At 41.7% G+C, this 17385-nt stretch overlaps 1 protein-coding gene across 3 annotated transcripts in view; it reads right to left on the bottom strand.

Moving 5' to 3' along the window:
* The window catches only part of SHTN1 (shootin 1), a 122976-nt gene that overhangs the window by 87665 nt on the left and 17926 nt on the right, over nucleotides 1-17385 (bottom strand). For 2 of the 3 annotated variants that reach the window (XM_006142206.3, XM_006142207.3), the window contains exon 3: nucleotides 3445-3505. In XM_006142206.3, the coding sequence (XP_006142268.1) occupies nucleotides 3445-3505 (61 nt within the window). Of the gene's footprint in view, nucleotides 1-3444; nucleotides 3506-15816; nucleotides 15868-17385 lie in introns of those variants that run through there. The other variant, XM_006142208.3, reaches the window with a different exon arrangement.

Below are 17385 nucleotides of genomic sequence, written 5' to 3'. Positions count from 1 at the left end.
AAAAAAAAAAAAAAAAAAAAAAAAAAAACCACTTATTATCTGGAAAGGTCTTCTCATTTGCTCACTTGTTTATAGTCACTGTCCCCAGCAAGGGACCTTATCTGACACGCTCACATGAATCTCAACATTTCAGACAGGGCTGCCTGTACATAGTAACTTCTCAATAAATGCGCAGAGTAAAGGAACAAAATGAGAAATGGCATGTTAATGTGAAGAACAACTGGAAGATAAGAAACTATTTAAGCTTGAGTTCTGAGATGAAAGGAAGGGCAGTCACCAGCTTGGTGCCAGCCAGTGGCATGGCGGTTAAGGTGGCTGGATCTCAGATGGGATCGGCACTGTCTGGGTCCTGAACCAGCAGCCTGAAAACATGCCAGGCACATGGGCCTTCCTGTCCAAAGTGCTGAAAGGAGAGAAAAATGAAGGAGAAGGAGTTCCAATGTGATCGTCCCCCATACGGGTTTCTCACTTTCTTCCTCTCACTCACTCTGAAACATATGCATCTTCTAGCCAATAAAAAGGAATAGTAACATGGCCAAAATTTAGAAGATGACTATAGCCTTTGTAGTATTATGCTTTTCAGGGTGAGAGAATTCTTTCAAACATTCACACTTTTAACAGTGTCTAAGTTTGGGGTCAGCTGGTGGTATGGTGAGTAAGGTGCTGGATTCCCACATGACCGACCGTGGTTTGAGTGCCAGACCAGGCAGCTTGAAACTGACAAACAAATTCATACATAAATGGAAAAAATGTGTCTACGTTCTGTGAACTTACAATTCCTTTTCTCTCTTTTTAAAAAATTATCTTATTTAAATTTATTTATTCAATTACTGATTTTAATTTGATCAGAGAGTAAGAGAGAGTGAGAGAGAGAGAAAGTTAGAAAGCAAGCCCCCAGGTCCGGGACTTGAACATGGTCGGCCACCGCGGGGGTGGGGGGGGGTCCAGCACAGTTAACCACCATGCCACCTGCCAGCCCCTACCTTTTCTTTCTTTCCAAGTACTTTGTTGAAGTAAAAGTACTGGGTAGCTGGAAAAGTCACGACACATCTTTGCATAGAAAAATACACCAAGACTTATTTTGATAATCCAACGATATGTAAAAAGCTACATATGATGAGTTTGAAACCACCGCCATCAAGACCACAGGCATATGCAGCACCTTCCAGTTTCTTTCTCCTCGTTTATTTATTTTGCATGGTGGGTAAGCCACAATGGCACAGCTGTAAGGAAATACCCTCATGCTGAGGACACGTGGGAGGGTCTCTTGTCCATGTCCCAAAGTCTCCCTGTACAAGCCAGACACCTGTACAAGCCTGACACATATACACACACACACACACACACACACACACACACCATGATCTTGACTAGCTGAGGCTGTGGGTGGATCACAGCATGATACTCTATCGGGGGTGGCTATCTCTGTCTTGCTCATGGAAGAAATAAATTAATTTAAAGACAGAAATTTAATATATCTACCTTCAGTATTTTTTAAAAGTTTTTATTTATTGGGACCAGCAGTTGGTGTAATGGCTATGTCGCTGGACTCCCATGTAGCCGACCGCAGTTCATGTCCCAGACCTGGTGGCTTAAAACTCACGCTGGGCGCGTGTGCATGCATGCCCAAGATCCCGAGAAGAGAACGGAGAAGGGATTGCAGTGTGGCCATCCCCCCTGGGGGGTGATTTCTCGCTTTCTGTCTCTCTGTCTCTCTCTGTCTGTCTGGCAAGCGCACGCGCCCTATAGCAAAAACCTCTCAAAAAAAAAAGTTTTTATTTATTTTATTCGTGATAGATAGCATATGCAAACACTAGAAATAAAAAGAAAGAGAAAGAAACAGAAGCATCCGAAATAGGATCTTGCCTCTCCACTCTCCCCTTTCCCCAGCCCCCCAGCTCCTGAGGATCTTGGGCATGCATGTTTTCAGGCCTTTCCAGGGACCCAAACCACAGACAGCCACGTGGCTTCCAGCTCTGCAATTCCATCTGCTACTGACTGCACCACTAGGCTGGGTCACCCTCAGTAAACTTTCTACAATGCAGCACTGTTAGCTATAGGTACAATGCTGTGTACCTCTCCAGTATAACATCTTCTTTATGAACTGGCCTACGGAACTATCAGCTCACTATGAAACATGTATGTATAAGAAAACTTGCCAGAGTCAGCCAGTGATATGATAGTTAAGGCAGCTGGATCTCACATGGCTGAATGAGTGGTTCAAGTCTTAGATCCTGTGACTTGAAAAATATGCTGGGTGTGTGTGTGTGCATGCCCAAATCCCAAGAGGAGAATAAAGCGGAAGGGATTGTGGTGTGGTTCTCCCCCAGTGGGGCGCTTCCTCGCTGCTCCCCTTCCCCCGTCTCTCTCTGAAGAGCACAAACACCTTATAACAAAATAAAAAGAATAAAAACAAAAAACTTGCCATGACATTACTTCCAATAGCTAAAGACCAGAAATAATCTATCAGTTAAGAATGATTTAAACCAATTATAGTACTATCGCATAGTGGAATATTATGGGCAACAAATGAAACTGAGTACACCTCCACCAACCTGCAAAGATGAACAGACAAGGGCCAGCAGGTGGTGTGGTGATTAAGGCACTGGACTCCCATATGGCTGACTCTGGTTTGAGTCCCAGACCTGGTGGCTTGCTTTCTCACTTCCCCCCAAACTCCTCTCTCTCGCTTTGATAAGTGCATGTGCCCTATAGCAAACTTAAAAAATAAGAACATAAAATAATTAAATATTGTTTTTTAAAAAGCCACAATATACTGCTTACTGAAGACAGCAGGCTGCAAAACTGAATTCAAAATATGCATTTTTGTTGGTTTATTTTAGATTTTTGCCATAGAGCACGTGCGCTTGCTAACAGAGATTTAGAGACAGTGAGAGGGAAAGTGAGAAGTCACTCTATAGGAAAAAGGTCATGCCGCAATCCCTTCTCCATTCTCCTCCTGGGATTTCGGGCACACACGCACGCACATGTGCCTGGCATAAATTTCAAGATACCAGGCCTGGGACTAGAACCGTGGTTGGCTATGTGTGCATCTAGCACCTTAACCACAATACTCACTGACCCCTCACCCCTATTTTTTGTAGATACGTATATTACACAAATAAAAGACCAAGAAGAATAGATATAAAAAAAATTAATGCTGGTTTTTCTCAAGAAATCAAGATAGCAGGTAATTCTTGTTCTTTCATTTTCATGCATAACAAAATTTTTTTACAAGTACTAACTTTCATAACAACACCCTCATCAAACAATAACGTTTACTCCATTTCTTTAACATCATAACAGAGTCAGGGCAAACGGGAAGACAATTCTTGCTTTCTTGATTGCACGACCTAGATGGCAACTGAACAGGGCACATGTCTACCGACCTGATCCCCGGACAATTACAGGCGTTCTAACAATCACACTCAAAGGCTTACATACTTTTCTGAAATTCCTCCAGTTTCTTAACAGCTTCATCTCGTTCTTGCCTAATCTTATCACACTGAAATGAGAAAAGAAAGAAAATGTTAAAGTTGTATGATAAATTTCAAATTTTGGAAGGCAAGTAAACAGAAACTTACAAACAATAACGATTTTCTAAAAACTAAATAAAAAGCCCTTTAGAAGCATCAACGGTCACACGGTATTTGTATCATTTGTATCTGGCAATGTTACAGGACCTTCTAAGATAATGAGTGATCACATCATCCTCTTGGTGACAGACCGATTTAATATCCTTGAGTTCTGACATATTCATTCAACAGAATGCTTGTGCCTCTTTTTAAGTAAACTAATCAGAAAATGCCCCACTCATCCTTAGGGCAGATTCTCAAGTCTCACCTATCCAGAACACTGGTTCAAACGGAATGAAGGCAACATGCTGCCCTGCACCCCACGTATTCTCTCACTCACAGAAAAGCAATCCTCAGGGTTCTGAACAGGGGGAGGTAGCAAATAAAAGGTGAGAAGACAAAATATGCCCAAGTAAACATGTATCATTTCATAAACTTGATTTTTTTAAGGTTTTTGTCATAAGGTATACACAGTCACTGGAAAGAGACAGAGAGAGGGAAAGTGAGAAATCATGCCACTTCCTTACTCCCCCAGGAGATGGCCATGTTGCAATCCCTTCTCCATTTCCCTCCTCAGATTTTGGCCAGGCACACACACACATCTTGCATCATTCTTAAGCCACCAGGTCCAGCATTGGAACTGTGGTCAAACACATGGGAGTCTAGCACCCCAACCACTATGCCAGTTGCTAGCTAGCTCGCTCGCTCGCTCGCTCGCTCTCTCTCTCTCTCTCTCCCCCCCTCTCTCTACTTTTCCCTGGCAAGCATATGTGCCCTCTGGCAACTGAAAAATATTATTAGTTTCTTGGGATTAATTTATTCCCTGAGTACCATATGAATGAAATGCAACTTTAAATTATATTTGACTCCTAACCTGACACAAAAATATAATGGGATTTCATCTCTTTAAATGTTTTTAGTGTCAAATTTCGACGGCTGAAAAATTTAAATGCCTGTTAATTTAAAAAATGGAAACAATGAGATACTCTCTTTTGTCGGATTAGCAAAAACTGAAAAAGTCTGATACCAGGAGCTGGAAACTCTCACCTACTGCTTGCTAGAGAACAAGTAAACAGGTGTAAAACCACTCTGGGAGGGTCTGCAGGTGGCATAGTGGTTAAGGCACTGGACTCCCACATGGTCAACCACAGTGTGAGTCCTAGACCCAGTGGTTTGAAACTCACGCTGGAGGTGTCTGTATGCATGCCCAAATTCCCGAGAGGAGAATGGAGAAGGGACTGTGGTGTGGCCATTCCCCCGGGAGGGGTGATTTCTCACTTTCTGTCTCTTTGTCTCTCTGTTGAGAGCATGCAGCCTGCAGCAAAAATCTCTCAGGAAAAAATAAATCACTTTGGAAATAAAGTTTCAAGCTGAAAAGTTCCATCTCCTATGAGACGTATGTTTACATGTACCAATCTAGAGAATCTCTAGTAATATACAGCATGATCTGACAAAAATGTTTGGCATTTATAATAATAATAAATCATGGTTTATTCAGATAATACACTATAGGGTGGAGAAATTAAATCAACTAAACCTCTATGAATCAACACAAATCTCGAAAGCCATGGTAAAGTGAAACTAAACCTGTATGTATCAACACAAATCTCGAAAGCCATGGTAAAGTAAAAGGAGTTGTAGAATATATATTGAGGGATATCTTAAGCACACAAAAACATTTTATATATTTATATTATATACATATATTTCATGATACAGGTAGCATATATAAAAATACAGAGACATGGAATGGAAGTATATATATAAAATTGATCACAGTAGTCTCTAGAGACTGGGAAGGGAATAGAAGAGGGATGAGTGACACAGAGGCTCATCCATTTTATCAACTGCATTGCTTTTTGTTTCTGAATTTCAAAAAACTAATAGTTTATTCTATATAGTGGATATCTATACAGATAGCCTCTTTTATGCTTTTTAAATATTTTTTAAGAATTATTTTGTTTTTAATTTTATTTAATAATTCATTTATTTTGATCAGAGAAAGACAAAGAGAAAGAGAGAGGGAAAGTGAGAAAGTGAGTCACTAGGTCTGAGACTTGAACCATGGTCAGCCATGTGGGAGTGTCCAGCACCTTAACTACCATGCCACCTGCTGGCTCCGCTTTTTAAATATTTTTTAAATAAAAAAAAAAGAAGCAAACAATTCATTTTTTCCTTTTAGTCTCTATAAAACTACTGAAACTTGTAGAAAAAAAACAACAACAATAACAATGACAAAAAACCCCCACCCATCTCTGTTCTTATGGATAAATCCACTCTGGCAAGGTACATGAATACATGAAGCAGGGACCAGAAGATGGTGTAATGATTACATTGCTGGACTCCCACGTTGTTGACCATGGTTCAAGTCCCAGATGTGGCAGCTTAAAATGCAACAGACTTGTGTGCATTTGGCACCAACATCCAAAGAGGAGAATGGAGGAGAAGGGCATGGCCAGCCCGCCTTGGAGTGATTTCTTGTTTTCTGTCTCTCCGGCAAGTGCACATACCTTATAGCAAAAAAAAAAAAAAAAAAGATACATGAAGCAAGACAGGGCTATTAGCAAAGCTGGGTGTGAATCCTGCCTTAGGACCCCTGCTCCCCAGACTGCCCAGCTGAACCAAAGCCCATTCCCTAAAGGAGAAGTCATATTCTTTCACTAAGCTTTCCTTGTGACAATCCATCCTCAAAAATTAATATCAGGTCATCAGAAGTCATGACACATTTTTGCATAGAAAAATGTTACGACTTTTCCAACAACTAATAATAATAATTCTGTCTAATACAGTCTCTAGTTCCAACTTAACGTTCCATCTATTATCCTTTAGTGTTTAAAATTCTAAACACCAGAGTTCTGGATTCTCATATAAGCTTTTCTCAGACTTTTCTCCACCCAAATGGTATACACTAGGAAGTATAACCCTTAATTCTACGAGACGGTGGGCCAGCCATTTCAGGAACATTCCTCCTATTTTCCAGAATTCGCTTCTGTTTGTTTGGACTTCCCCTGGCGGCCTGCCCACACTGACCTTCAACAACGCACAGTGCAGTAAGGCACAAAAAGAAAACTAATTTCTGGATAGATACACACTCCCAAGTCACGATTGCCAAATGAAATACACCTGGTGTTTTACTTTCAAATTAATTTCCTATTTCTTAATCTAGTGTTTCTGAAAGTATGAACTGCCCTATGAAAAACTGTCTTAAGAATTGGTGCTTCAGAGCCAGCAGGTGGGTGCAGTGGTTAAAGTGCTGGACTCCCATGTGGTTGCCCACAGTTTGAGTCCTGGACCCAGCAGCTTGAAGCTCACGGCAGGAATGTGTGCGTGTCCAAAATCCTGAGAGCAGAATGGAGAAGGAACTGCAGCGTGGCCATCCCCCAGGGAGGTGATTTCTCACTTTGTCTCCCCGTCTCCCTCTCCAGTGAGCACATGTATCCTACAGCAAAAATCTCTCAGGAAAAAGAAAAAAAGAATTGGTGCTTGAGGGGCCAGCAGGTGGCATACTGGTTAAGGCACTGGATTTCCCAGATAGCCAAACGTGGTTTAAGTCCCAGACCTAGTGGTTTGCTTTCTCGCGTTCTCTCTCTCTGTCTCCATCTCTCTCTGGTGCCCCAGAGCAAATTAAAAATTAATAATAAATAAAGTTAAATAATTAAGAAAAAAAAGTTGGCACATTAATGACTTAAAGTCATTTGGGTCTTTCCATGCTCAAAACCCTATTGGAAGGAATTAGAGATTTATTCAATTATCACTTAAATCAAATAGCTAGAGTTCTCACTGAGACTTTGTATAATGAGAACATCTAACAAAAATGGCACTGTGTCTAGTCGGATATGAAAAAGGCCACCAGCTGACATCACGGAGAAACCACCAACACAGCTAACCGGGTACTGGTCATTAGCAACACCTGACCATTCACTGGTCAATAGCCATTTCTGGGATAAGCCCACCAGTTAAGACTTTCTGCCCACATCATCTTCTCTCTAGGCTCAAGGAGACAGACTTTGGCTACCAAGTCTGCGTCCATCTTATTCCCACAAGCAGGTAATCAGTTTCTAGAATCCAGCCTGTATACATTCGCACCAACCCTACAGATATCATCTGCAGATTCACAAGCTGGCTCCCAACCCCAGCTGCGTTCTATCAGGGGTCTTCATGTTGCTTCGCTTTCTATTTTCTGCAACCACATTATGATAGAACTGGCAACCACAGAATTTACCATCTGCTCTGCTAAAAGGGGTGTGTGCTGGGGGTAGGGGAAAGCAACACATGCTGCAAATGCGGCTTACTTATTCCAAACCAGAATGAAATGAACTACTGACATGCTCACTTACTGAGCAGGAAGCCACTTAATTCGTCATTTTAGGTGAACCCAGAAAAATACCTTGCAATCTTTCTTGCATGCTACTGACCGGGAGAAGTTAGCAAGGATTAGGGGCCTTTGGGGAAGAATATTTCGTTTTTCCACCACACAGAAGCCTTTCACCCATCCCACCCCTTCCTTTGCACTGCTCATGCAGCTGCACCATTTGTAAAAACTGCTTCTTTTTGTGTGAGAATTGCTCATGAAGACTTTGCAATAGCAACAGATGTTCTTGGGCCCACATCACTTAATTACGATGCCCAACGAATCTCTAGCTCAAGGCAAGGGGAGAACCCAGCAGCACAAGTGCTGGCCGGTTTAAGCAAGCTGGATGACATTACATCTGCTCTAGAGTCTCTATGTTGGCTCTTTATAAAGTGGTGAATTGACCGGAGGTTGGCCTTGCTGGTTTTGAAAGCCCTTAACATAAGAAGCCCTGGCTATTTTCCAGGTCTCATCCTTGTGCCTCAATCAGGCAGATACCTGGCTTCTGAAATTCCACCAGGATTGCAGAACGCTGGCAGGCTGCTTTGCAGAGGGAAGTCTTCCTACTGTGAACTGGCATCTTCCTTGCACTCCTCCCCACCCAGCCAACGGGGAGCAGCTCAATTCTTTCTCCTTCACATTTCATCCAATATTGTCAACACTAAAATCCCACTTAACAGCACTCAGTAAAAGTACAGATGACTGATGGAAACACCAAGACATCTTTGCATCATACTGTGTATATGTTATGTAAGAGAATACCTCAATATTCTGATTATGTTTAACCCCCACTAATATGAACAGTCGTTTTTTTCTCCCAGGTACATAAATGCACTGGAGGGTTGCTAGACTATTGGAAGGACAGTCTGGGCCCAAGAAGTGCATACATGCACTGCATTATATAATACTTAGGCAGGAACCTTGCGGTTGACTGAATCAGACTTCCAAGTAGGTATCTATGGTACTCCCCGAATGTCCGTATTTCCACACAACAATTTTTTTTCCTTTAATTTTTTATTTCAATTTCTTTTATACATTCAATCACATGTTACTTAGCTTGCAAAGTGAATATTCCAACACGTGTACATTTCTTCCCAGTTCACACAACAAATTTATATAGTCCCTACACAAATCAAGCCCTGTGCTAAACATTGGAAGGGATACAATGGGAACACAAAAGTTGATGTGTTCTCACAAACTTAGGATCGCCAGAGACCAGCAGTTAGCATAATGGCTATGTCCCTGGATTCCCATGTAGTCGACCGTGGTTCAAGTCCCGGACCCGGTGACTTCAATTCATGCCGGATGTGTGTGCGTGCATGCCCAAGATCCCGAGAGGAGAATGGAGGAGAAGGGATTGTGGCGTGGCCATCCCCCCCTGGGGGGTGATTTCTCGCTTTCTGTCTCTCTGTTTCTCTCTGCCTTTCTGGAGAGCGTACGTGCCCTATAGCAAAAAAAAAAAAACTCTTAAAAAAAACAAACAAAGAAAAAAAAAACCCTTAGGATCCCCAAGAAAGAGCAATCATAAAATAAGCAGTTTATAATATATAATGAGAGAAATACTGCAGTTTGGGAACATATATAGCACAGGCTATAAGAGCAAGTCTGAAGAGGTTTTAAGCACTCAGTATTTTCCTCGACTCATTATTTTTATGTCTAGTTCAATGTAAAACTTTAAGTCTGCGTGGCATCGGAATGGTTCATATAGACATTTTAGACTCCGTGGTGATGCGATTTGAATCATCAACGAATTTTAAATAATCATTTCCTTTTCGTCATTTTAAAAATCATTTTTCATCATCAAATGATGTTTAATAATGGACGTCAAATCACTGTTGACAATTGACATTTCTATTGCTCCATCTGTGTAAGTTTGGCTACAATTCAAAGGCGCTTTCTGGATTTCTGCACCCTTTTCCTTGAAGAATACAATCCATTAAATCATTCCCACTAGGATGGAATTCTTTTCATTCTCTTTCTCTTTTGGTGTTCTTCTTTCTTCCAATTCAAACTTCTTTCCCTCCAATTTTCACAGGCAATAAAGAAGTAGTAGCCTCCCCCCTGCCCAGAGCTGTCTTGCAGCATTCTCCAAATTCTAGGTATTGTATGTTAGATGGAAACACTGTCATCAGAACAGAGATCCTTGCTCTTTGTTTCTGGATAGATTGCTGTTAATAAGAGACTCATTTTCACTTTCAAACTGCTAAGTAATTACTTTTTCTCTGGCACAAGCACTTGCCACTCTGTCTCAAAGAAACTGCATGTATGTGGATGTATTATGCATGAACAGTTAGCATAATGGATGCATATCTTGCTCTTTAAAGTGGCTTCGTTATTGATTTTTTTTTTTAATAAAATACTTTGGGACCTTCACCTCTGAATATTATACAAGAGGAAGCAATGTTAACAATAGACAACAGAGCCAAGATGCAAACAGGATCCTCTATCTTGCTTCTTGAAACACAAGTCTTGGGAAGTGCCTGTCTTCCCTTTCCATTCATTGTTCCTGGCAGGCTGACAGACCCGCCTGATGCACTGCTCCAGTGGCTCACCCAAACGACGTCTAATCAGCCACTTAGACATTTCTGCATCTCACGACTCGATCTCAGAACGTAACATTGAACATAAATACTGACTATGTAAAGGCAGACATTCTTCTCTTAGACAGAGTCCCTTCTTTCTATGCACACGCCACGCACGCACCCCCGCCACCCTGACAAACAGGAAAGCTATTCCACTCAAAGCGCAGCCCGGCATTTTCCCCCATGTAGGAAAAAACCCCAAACAACGATGACAAAGATCCTGAGTGAGTCATAAGAGAAGGCCCTTCGATTGTAGGAGTATGACTAACATGTGAATAAGTGATTGCCACGCAAGCAAAATAAAACATTTGATTTGGTTGAGTCCCAAATAGGTAGTCATCTATTCTTCCATACCCCAAAAATATAAATCTAGGAGAGCTGCTGACTGCCACGTGACAGGCTGTCTTATGTATTTATATGCTGTTGATAATGCCATTTAGACAATGGGCCCCAAATAATGAAAACAGCAAGCAGTACCCTTTCCATAATCCCCAATTATGGGAATACCACCTTTTTTACATTTTAATGCAACTCACACCGCTTGCTCATACCCTATTTAATATTTTGATAACAATGAATCTGGGTTGATAATGCAATAAGTGATAAGAAATATGCCGATGTTTTATTAAAAGAAAATTAGTTCTGCTTATGACAGACTTAGGGGTAGAATTTAAGTGAAGCATTAACAGCTAATAAAAGTTTGTCATATGGAAAAAAGCGGGAATCTTGTCTTTTTCTTCTTTTCTACCCCACTGCCAAGCCTGAGGTACTCACTTTATAACAGCATAATTTATCACAGGTATTTGTCTTAGCCTGTGCCCCTCATGAGACAAGAGTAGGACCTCAACAAAACCATTTTCCCATGAAGGCCCACTCCCAGTAACACAGAGAAGGTACCACTGCCAGTGGCAGAAGCCACACGGGAGGCCCAGACCCCATTTCCAGCCCAACCTAAACAGGCCAGGCACCACGGTCAAGGCCTATGACACTAGCTAAGTGGGAAGCTGGGCTAGGAGGAGGGTGACACAGCAAGACCCCTTCAAAAAAATCAAACTCCCTCTCCTCTCCCCTCATCTCTTCAGGACTCTCTCTATCCCCTCTACTGGTCCCCATGCTCTTTTGCCTTTTCTCATTTAAAAAAAGAAAATGGAACAAAACAAAAGAAGATTCTCTTAAGAAAACTTTCTTAACAGCTTAAACGTTTTTGATTCCATCCTCAAAGTCATTGGTAAAAACCACATATTTTCCTAAAAAATGAGAACTGCACAAGAAAAAATCAATGAAATATTGGGAGCCAGACAGTGGCACAAAGATAATGCAACCAGACCCACATGGGTAGGAGGATCCCAGGTTCACACCCTGGGGCCTTCGTACACATGCCAGGTACATACATGTGCACCTATGACCCCAGCTGGCTAGGATTAGGTTGGATGGTGATGTGAAAACCCTCTTACGGGATGCCTCTCTCTGGGAAAAAATAAATGAATAAACTTTAAAAACAAATGAGCATTGGCCCATGCCCCAAATCTCTTCCTCTTAGCCTCAGAATATATTATGTCAGCATCTATATGCATATATATGCATACACACACATATGTGAATTTTTCTGCCAGAACATCGATTTGATAATATAAATTTCAGTTTTCAACACATACTGATGGGTGGTAAAGTCAAATGGTCCAAAAAAGTATTAAGTCTGATCATTTGCATGTATAAAATTCACATTCAAACAATAGAGAATTAAGAATAAAACTAAGGGGTCAGCAGGTGGCGTGGTGATTAAAGCACTGGACTCCCACATGGGCGACTGTGGTTTGAGTCTCAGACCTGGTAGCTTGCTTTTTCACTTTCCCTCTCTCTCTGGTCAAATTAAATAAAATTAAATAAATAATTCTTTTTAAAAAATAAAACTAAGACTTCTGTGGAAAGGACTCAATAAGTTCTGTAAATTTATCTCCTTCTACAAAAACACTGTGGTCAGAAGATTCACATTTGAATCTAGACTCTACCACTAATAGTGTAACCTTGGAAAATCCACCCAAGCCCTGAGATGCTGTTCTCTCTTCTGTGAAATGAGCTGACTCAGGGCTGGGCAGAGCATTAGATGAGGGAGCTCAGAGACCATGAATGCCCCACAGTAGCTTCTCAGCAACTCCCTTGCCTGAAGAGCATGGCTACCATTTTCAACAGAAGAGACACCAAAGAGGGCATAAAATGATCCTACCCAAAGGGATCACATTCACTGTCTCTTTCCATTGAGCAAGTTCATGACCTGGCAACAAAAATAGATTTAATATGATCACGTAGAAGGGAAACCTAGCTTGTCATTTATTTTTCTGTTCCCCCAATTTATGCAAAATCTTCCCACCTCAAATTAACTGTGGTAAAGGAGTCTTACTTGAAATTGCCATCCCTGACTGATTTAACTCAACTCTGGTTTGGGGCCATGAGGGAAGGACAGCCATATGTATTTATGCTGTGAACTGGATGAAGCTCACACTCAAGGCAGTGCTTTCCAGAGAAAATGTTCTTCATGTACCACCTCTGGGACTAAAGCAGCTTTTACTCATTCCATGCTGTATAAATGGCCTTTATTTCATGTTTCCCTCCTTTGTAATACAGCCCCCTTTTGGGGGAAAGACCTGCAGTAATAATCAAGCTAGTCTGTTTTTTTTTTTTTTTTTTTTTTGCTCACCAGAGAAACAGAGACAGAGGGACAGAAAGCGAGAAATCACCCCCCAGGGGGATGGCCACGCTGCAATCCCTTCTCCTCCGTTCTCCTCTCGGGATCTTGGGCACACACACACAAGCACCTAGAGTGAGTTTAAGTCACCGGGTCTGGAACTCAAAACTGTGGTCGACTACATGGGAGTTCAGCGACACAGCCATTACGCTAACTGCTGGTCCCTCAAGTTAGTCTTCTTAAAAGAAGACAGAGTACAGTGAACTTAAACCCACTCTGTCTTACCCAACTGCAGCTTTCCATATTGCTTTCATTTCTTTTCTTCCCATTTCTGTTAACAGTTATTTTAAAAGAACTAGAATAGAAGTTGATCAGTAATGCCTACAGATGTCACAAAAGTACTAAGGCATCTTTTACATAGAAAACACGTAAACAGTTATTGGGCTGAGGTCATCTATAATCCCTCTGTTACCAAATGCATTTACCTATAATTCCACTTGCATAACAGCTAGTTCATTTAAAATCTCACTGCAGAAAGCAGCTCTCGGTTAAATAAGCATGATCGCCACCACCACCAAGAGATGTTTATAGAGCATCTACTATTTTTAGGGCACTGCTAGGTTTGTAAGTAAGCAAAGACTAAAGAAGAAAGGGAAAATCAAATGATTTCACCTTCATCCTTTGATGCTATTCGTTTTCTCCTGTGTCCTTCTTCTCTATCATCTGAAGACTCTTGCTAGCTTTCCCTCTTCATATCTTCTGGTTACATTTGAATTATCCTGAATTAACCCTCTCACACTTGCTTTGTCCTGCCCCCCGAAAGCAGGAACAACTATGAAAGAGACTCAAGCAGCTGACAGCTTCTCAGTCTCTTCTCCCACAGCTGGAAGATGGCCGGGTCTCTTAAGGAAAGAAGATCAATTATGGGGAACCCAAAACTCAGGGTCTGTGCATATCATCCTCCACCCATTTATATCCTCGGGATACCTGTGACTTGGGGTGCGTGGTGTTAAAATTAGATATCTTTCTGCCAGACTCTATTCCATGACCTATTATTGGTATGTGTACCAGCGACCTGGTCCCGTGGATATTTTTATCACTACCACCTACCATTCCCTGATCACCTGATGAGGAAAGAGAGGAAACGAGGTTTCACACAGCACCAAGGGTTTATTTACAAGAGTAAAGGAGTCTCAAAACGACATCAAAATAATGATCTAAAAATCCATTAAAACCTGCTTAGAAAAAGAGTACTTACCATTAAGATCATCAACCACAGCACACTATATAGGTGGCAAGTTACTGAGTGAAAAAGTTATAAAATGATTCATAAAAGCCCAATAAATAATCCCAACTGGCCCAGCCACAGCACAGCAGAAGGAGCACAACACAATACTGGAAACCACATGGCAGAGCGGGTTTCAGTTTCCAGGTTGGCCTATACCTTTCAGGGGTGGGGCAGGGAGTCAGGGGTGTGTCCACAAGAACCCATGATCCTGTCTGGTTAGGACAGGCTTGGGGAAGGATCACGGTGTGGGAGCCTGTGGAAGGTTCTTGTTTTTTTATTTCTCCCCCATCTCCTTCTCTGTCACAGAAGAAACTTCTAAAAAGTTAATCATCTCAATGGCCACAACATTTCAAATATTTAGTTATCAGTTTTTATTACAGCTCTTACTCTGAAATTTTAAAGATAAGGTTTCATAAGGTATAACAACCCTTCGTAAGAACCACAAGGACCTGTTTTATTAACTTTTCACCAGGAAATATTTGATCTATCAAACAAGAAATTTTTAAAAGTAAATTCCATTTCTATCTAAAAACAAACAAACAAAATGCACGGTACTGCTGCTTCTTTTCTAATTTTCATTCTGTATTCTGTTCCTGTATTTGCTGATCTTATCATGCTCTTCCCTTTGTCTTCTCTCCAAACTTAGAATAAGAAAATACAAATGCATCCACACATATTGGTGTGTATGTACCTGTGCATGAGCAACAGTCACAGATCTTAACCGGACCTTTCCAACGACAAGAAGGATAGCTGCCTGAACATTCAAGGTCAGTAGAATTCAGTGATGTAATGGTTAAAAAATAAAACTGCCAGAGCCCTGAAAATATTCACCGGGCTCCCCATCCTCACGTTGTCTGTCTTTTAACTTCTGGCATATCCCTCATAGAGAGGCAGCAATTGTTACAAAAGATGTATGGAGGTATTTGGCTAACCAGCCATGACCAGTGTTCATGAGTTCACTTCCGGATCTAACATGTGGAGGTCCCAAAAGTAAATGTCTTAGCCCTTCAATCCCATCACCAGCACCCCAAATCTGAGTGTTAGGAAAGAAGTACAATCTTTAGGGACTTGAGCTGCTTGGCCTGGTGCCTTGCAGTGCATTTAGCCATGGAGTTAATCTCCCAGAGCAGGGCCCACTGTGGCGTGCCTGCTATTCTTTACCATCTGGAGCCCGGAGTTGATATTAGCTTGAATCACACATGCAAGAGAAAAGGAGGCAAAAAAAAAAAAAAAAAAAAACCCTCATTCACATTGAACTGAAATTGGTGCTGAACAATGCACTCTGCTGCCTAGGCTTTTCCACATGTGAGAAAGGGAGAAAAGGATAAAGTACAAACCTTCTCCTTTGTTTTCTGGTTCTCTGCTCTAAGGTCTTCATATTCGCCTATTGCTAAAAGAGAAAAGGAAAGTACTGTTACGACACCATCTTTTTTAAACCTGGGAACCCACCCCGGAAAAGAAATCTTTGAAAATTAGCCCATAAAATAGTCGAATGTAGAGGCCAGCAGGTGGCATGGTGGTTAAGGTACTGGACACCCACATGGCACAAAGCCAACCACTGTTCAAGTCTTGGGCCTGGTGGCTTGAAAACCATGCCAGGCGCATGTGAAGGCATACCCAAAATCCCAAGAGGAGAATGGAGAAGGGACTGCAGCCTGGCCCTATCCCCCTACCACAGTGGGGATGATGTAATAATAAAGCCCTTTTAAAAATAATTGCTTTCTGGACTAGCAGATGGTGTAATGGTTACGTTGCTGGACTCCCACGTAGTGGACTGCAGTTCAAGTCCCAGGCCTGGCTGCTTAAATTCACACCAGGCATGTGTGCGTGTATGCCCAAAATCCCAAGAGAATAATAAAGAAGAGACTGCAGCATGGTCACCTCCCCAGGGGGTGATTTCTTGCTTTCTGTCTCTCTCTCTCTCTCTGTCGAGCACACATGCCCTATAGCAAAAATCTCTCTCTGAAAAAAACAAAATTGTTTTCAACAGAAAAGATCTGACTGACCAGAGTAAAGCCCTGTGTACTCCAGATCTCCATCAACACCCCTCCACACACACATGCCAATCCCTGAGTATAAACTAGATAGCCACTGGAGCTTAAATATCAATGAAGTATGCCTCTCTGTTTAAAAGAAAGAAACGAAAGGGACTAGCAGTTGGCGTAATGGCTATGTCACTGAACTCCCATGTAGTTGACCGCGGTTCAAGCCCCAGACCCGGTGGTTTAAACTCACGCCAGGCTCATGTGTTTGCGTGCCCAAGATCTCTAGAGGAGAATGGAGGAGAAGGAGTTGTAGCATGGCCATCCCCCTGGGGGGTGATTTCTCGCTTTCTGTCTCTCTCTGTCTTTCTGGTGAGCGCACGCACTCTATAGCAGAAACCTCTTCGAAAGAAAGAAAGAAAGAAACAAGAACTAAGTAAGAAATTCTACAAATATTCACTTACATCATCTGATAATCTATAGCCATAGTTCAAAGCCTACTTCTTTTTCATTCTGTATTCTGTTCCTGTATTTGCTGATCTTATCATGCTCTTCCCTTTGTCTTCTCTCCAAACTTAGAATAAGAAAATACAAATGCATCCACACATATTGGTGTGTATGTACCTGTGCATGAGCAACAGTCACAGATCTTAACCGGACCTTTCCAACGACAAGAAGGATAGCTGCCTGAACATTCAAGGTCAGTAGAATTCAGTGATGTAATGGTTAAAAAATAAAACTGCCAGAGCCCTGAAAATATTCACCGGGCTCCCCATCCTCACGTTGTCTGTCTTTTAACTTCTGGCATATCCCTCATAGAGAGGCAGCAATTGTTACAAAAGATGTATGGAGGTATTTGGCTAACCAGCCATGACCAGTGTTCATGAGTTCACTTCCGGATCTAACATGTGGAGGGCCCAAAAG

This window comes from Tupaia chinensis, unplaced genomic scaffold, assembly GCF_000334495.1.
Source record: "Tupaia chinensis unplaced genomic scaffold, TupChi_1.0 Scaffold000069_1, whole genome shotgun sequence".
NCBI classification, from domain to species: Eukaryota; Metazoa; Chordata; class Mammalia; order Scandentia; family Tupaiidae; genus Tupaia; species Tupaia belangeri.
Note: the sequence above shows the minus strand (reverse complement) of the source record. Positions and strands in the feature narration are given on the sequence as shown.